The 3,650-nt window shown below is 39.7% G+C and overlaps 2 protein-coding genes across 2 annotated transcripts in view; one reads left to right on the top strand and one right to left on the bottom strand.

Moving 5' to 3' along the window:
* LOC106521337 (peripheral plasma membrane protein CASK) overlaps positions 1 to 3,650 on the top strand; it is a gene marked incomplete at its 3' end in the record, with an annotated part of 70,898 nt that overhangs the window by 29,649 nt on the left and 37,599 nt on the right.
* On the bottom strand, positions 21 to 2,560 carry LOC106521339 (probable G-protein coupled receptor 34; the record flags this gene model as incomplete). The annotated part of the gene is given in 1 exon segment (XM_014013875.1): positions 21 to 2,560. A coding segment is annotated over 1 exon segment (1,055 nt), but the record flags the coding sequence as incomplete, so codon positions are not given.

Raw genomic sequence — 3,650 nt, 5'->3', positions numbered from 1 at the left:
CCTAGGTCAAAAAGGTTAAGAACCCCTGCTTGTCAAAAAGGTTATAAGAACCCTTGCTTTAGATGGCCTTCGTCCTGCGTCTCATCCAGTGAGAGCCTTTGTTGTTGAGGCGTCGCATGGCAACTCTCAACCGCTCTCATGAACCCAGTCGAGCTGCAGCCGGGGTAGAAACATGGCAGAAGTCACCTGATTCTTCAGGGCATTTTTTATTTTAAAACTTTACTGAACGCTGAACTGTCTCACCATTGGAGCAGTCACAGTTGTCAGCCAAAAAAWTAATTAATTAAATAATTTAGAAAGGATAAAAAGAAAAGCAAAAGGAAAAAAACTGTCACACATGGAGTGTATTGCAACATACAAACCTACACGTTCCTTCACAGTAGAGTGATCGTTTCTAAAAAAATATCTCGAGATTAATTGCGATTGAAAATTTGAATCTATGCCCAGCACTAATATTTACACATAAGCCACATACAGTTACAAACTTTCCCCAGCATACAATCATTTTCCACACATTCTACATGCTGAAAGATGTTCACTACACATCTCTCCTGGTGATCTTTTTCTTTTGGCTGTTCCCTGTTCAGCGGTCACCACAATGAGTCRTCCTCCATATYACTTTGTCCTCACTTCAGCTACCTCCATATCTTCTCTAACTGCATCCATGTATCTCCTCATTTGTCTTTTTCCTGGCAGCTGCATCACTAACATCCTTCTAACAATATACCCACTGTCCCTCCTCTGGACATGTCCAAAGTACCATCTCAGTCTGGTCTCTCTCACTTTACCTCCCTGTGGTTCAAACTGGGCTGTACCTCTGATGGTCTCATGTTGATATCCACTTGATATTTTTTAAGTTGTGTTTACGCAACAATTATAATAATTTTGATCCAACCTTCTGAAACTGTGCCTAGTTTGTAAAACAGTACATTGTCAGTCTTTATTCAAAAAGTGTTGCATTTCATACAGTTTTCTAAAAATAATAAATTCCTTTTTCTGGGAGTTCTGACTGCCAGATTCAGCTTGATTTAACCAAACTCCACCTGAATAATTAAATCTGAGTTACCAAATATATTAACTCAGTCTGGTTTATAACTGAATTAAATTGAATCAGAACAATTACGATAATGTTAGTTTTTCCTAAACCGATTAAGGCACAAGGTTTGATTAACCTTAGCGATTGTTTGGCTTGGCCTAGTGTWTTTGTTTAAGTGCCAAATTTAACCTCTATTTTCCTTCATCCCAACAAGATGATTACATTAATAAAACATGATTAAAAAATGATTTAATACAGTTTGTGTTTGAAATTTTACATAATTGTGTTCTCTTCAGACATGAGAGCTTAAACAGCCATCATCAGGCACAAATGTTCAGAATTTAATGTAGCAGGAAGGTAGAAACATTTCATACATTTAACAAATGAAGGTGAATATGTACCTCGTTTCATAAAAGCTTTGATAAACCAGTCAGGTGTTTGTTGCTTTCAGTTCATGCACATTTGACATTCAGTTTAACAAGCTTGACTGTTGGCCAGCAGATGGAAGTAGAGTCACTCCAGTGCGGCAGTGGTTTGAGTTGACAGCACAGAAACTGGTGCTGGGTGTGAGTGAAGGGTTGTTGATGAGGATGTGTTCGGGTAACGGCGTGGACGGACGTCTGTACTCCATCGTAGAGCTGTTCCATGTTGCCTCGTTGAAGACGGCGAAGYGGGTGCCCAAACGCTGTCCGACAACATTGAGCGTCATTTTGCGCACCGATCCAGACAACAGAAAAAACATGATGGGATCCAGACAGCTGTTCAGGACYGAGATTAGAAGCATAATCTCGTTGGTGTGGTCCACCATTTGCAACTGAGCACAGGACTTAACATAGCCAAGCTGGGTGTAGATGTAGAAAGGGCGAAAGGTGTGGTAGGGCACAAAACAGATCATRAAGACAAACAGAACAAAGAAGGACTTCTTGGCAGTTTGTTTATATTTGTTTGCATTGGGAAAGTCCGGCTTGTTTTTGGACACATGAAACAGCAGAGAAGCAATTTTTGCATAGGAAACCACAAGGAYAATGAAGATGAGCCAGAACAGCAAMACTASTAGAAAGTTAAAGTAGGCTTTCCAGTTAATTTTTTGCCGGTAGTGAAAACATTTGCCATTAAAATTTTTATCCCCTGGCGTGGAGATGATAATCAGAATCATTGTTAGAGACAAAGTCCACAAAATGCCACAAGCCACCCAGCTCCATGGCTGTCTGCRTCCCAGCAGCCTGAGCCGCATGCCCCTCCGGGATCTGCCTTTCCCACTCAGCCTCAAATAGCGATCCAGACTGATGARTCCCAGTAACACTATACTCATGTACATGTTCATGTAAAAGACACTTCCCACCAGATTACAAGTTACAGATCCCAGCACCCACTTGTCTCCATTGACATGGTAGAAGACCCTGAAGGGTAGGCACGCCAACAGGACCAGATCGGCTATGGCGCAGTTGATGAGGAACACCTGGACTGAATTGCGACTGGAATGCAGGAAAAGGAAGACCCACAGAGCGAACAGGTTACCCACCAGCCCAAAAACGAAAAACAGGGAGTAAAAAATCACCAGCGGCAGATGAATGGACGGATCGTCTARTGTACAGTTTGGATAGCTGGGGGTGGAAAAAGAAAAAGAAGTGTTTGCCGTAGAAGCAGAAGTGGTTGGAACCAAACTCRTAGCAGAAGCTTTTGAAAATATTGAAGTGGTTGTGAGAGAAGCAGCAACRTGGAGTGTGGTCATTGTGTCTGAGGTTTTGACGTTTCACTGGTTGTTCGGCGAAATGCTCTGCAAAAAAAATAAAGATAAATGCACAGTCAGCTCATAGTTGCGTGACATAGAAACACCTCAACCAAAACCTGTAAATGTTCCATACTTTAATGCGTAATGCTCAGACTAGTGAGTAATATGTTGGTTAGTTATAAAGATCAGACATTTAACACCCCCTAATCCTTTTTGAAATGTCAATGTCACAGAAATTGTGATGACATAGGGGGAAAGCACCATTTACCGTAAGTAGCAATTTTARTCGACTTAATTTTAATAGTTTAAGCACTGGAGCTGAAACTTCGAAACTGGGATTTATGCTTTAAATTGAGTTGGAGTGTGACAGGTGAATTTAGGGAGTTTAGTTCTTATGCAGTCTGGACAAATTTGAACTTATCTTTATTTCAGGTCTGGAAACGTATAGAAAACATTTGTTTCTAGACTTTGTTGAAGTACAATTAAAAAAAAAATAAATTTCTAAAAGTTTTTCAAATAAGCATTTATCTTAAACCACACAGAAAAGACAAAATAACTGAATTTATTCATATACCATTAAGATTGCTGATTTGCCGAAGCTGAAATAGGGAACACAGATCCATTCTTTTTTGTGACATACCATGAGTATTGTCTTCAACAAAAATGKCATGTTATTCAGCCAAAAAGTAAGTCTTTTTAAAGAAATTGGTCATAATTTCATTTTGGGCAGTAGGAACTTTGGTTTTAATATTAAAATGTGGAACCAAACTTGGGTATTGAAAGAAAAAGAAAATGGGCCTCATGCAAGAACATGTTCGTATTCTTATCCTAAATTTCTCTTACTTTTGTTCGTACAAAGGGTTCGTACGAACATGTCACGTC

This window comes from Austrofundulus limnaeus, unplaced genomic scaffold (assembly GCF_001266775.1).
Source record: "Austrofundulus limnaeus strain Quisiro unplaced genomic scaffold, Austrofundulus_limnaeus-1.0 Scaffold107, whole genome shotgun sequence".
NCBI classification, from domain to species: Eukaryota; Metazoa; Chordata; class Actinopteri; order Cyprinodontiformes; family Rivulidae; genus Austrofundulus; species Austrofundulus limnaeus.
The sequence above is the reverse complement of the archived record's forward strand: the minus strand, read 5'-3'. Positions and strand labels throughout refer to the sequence as shown.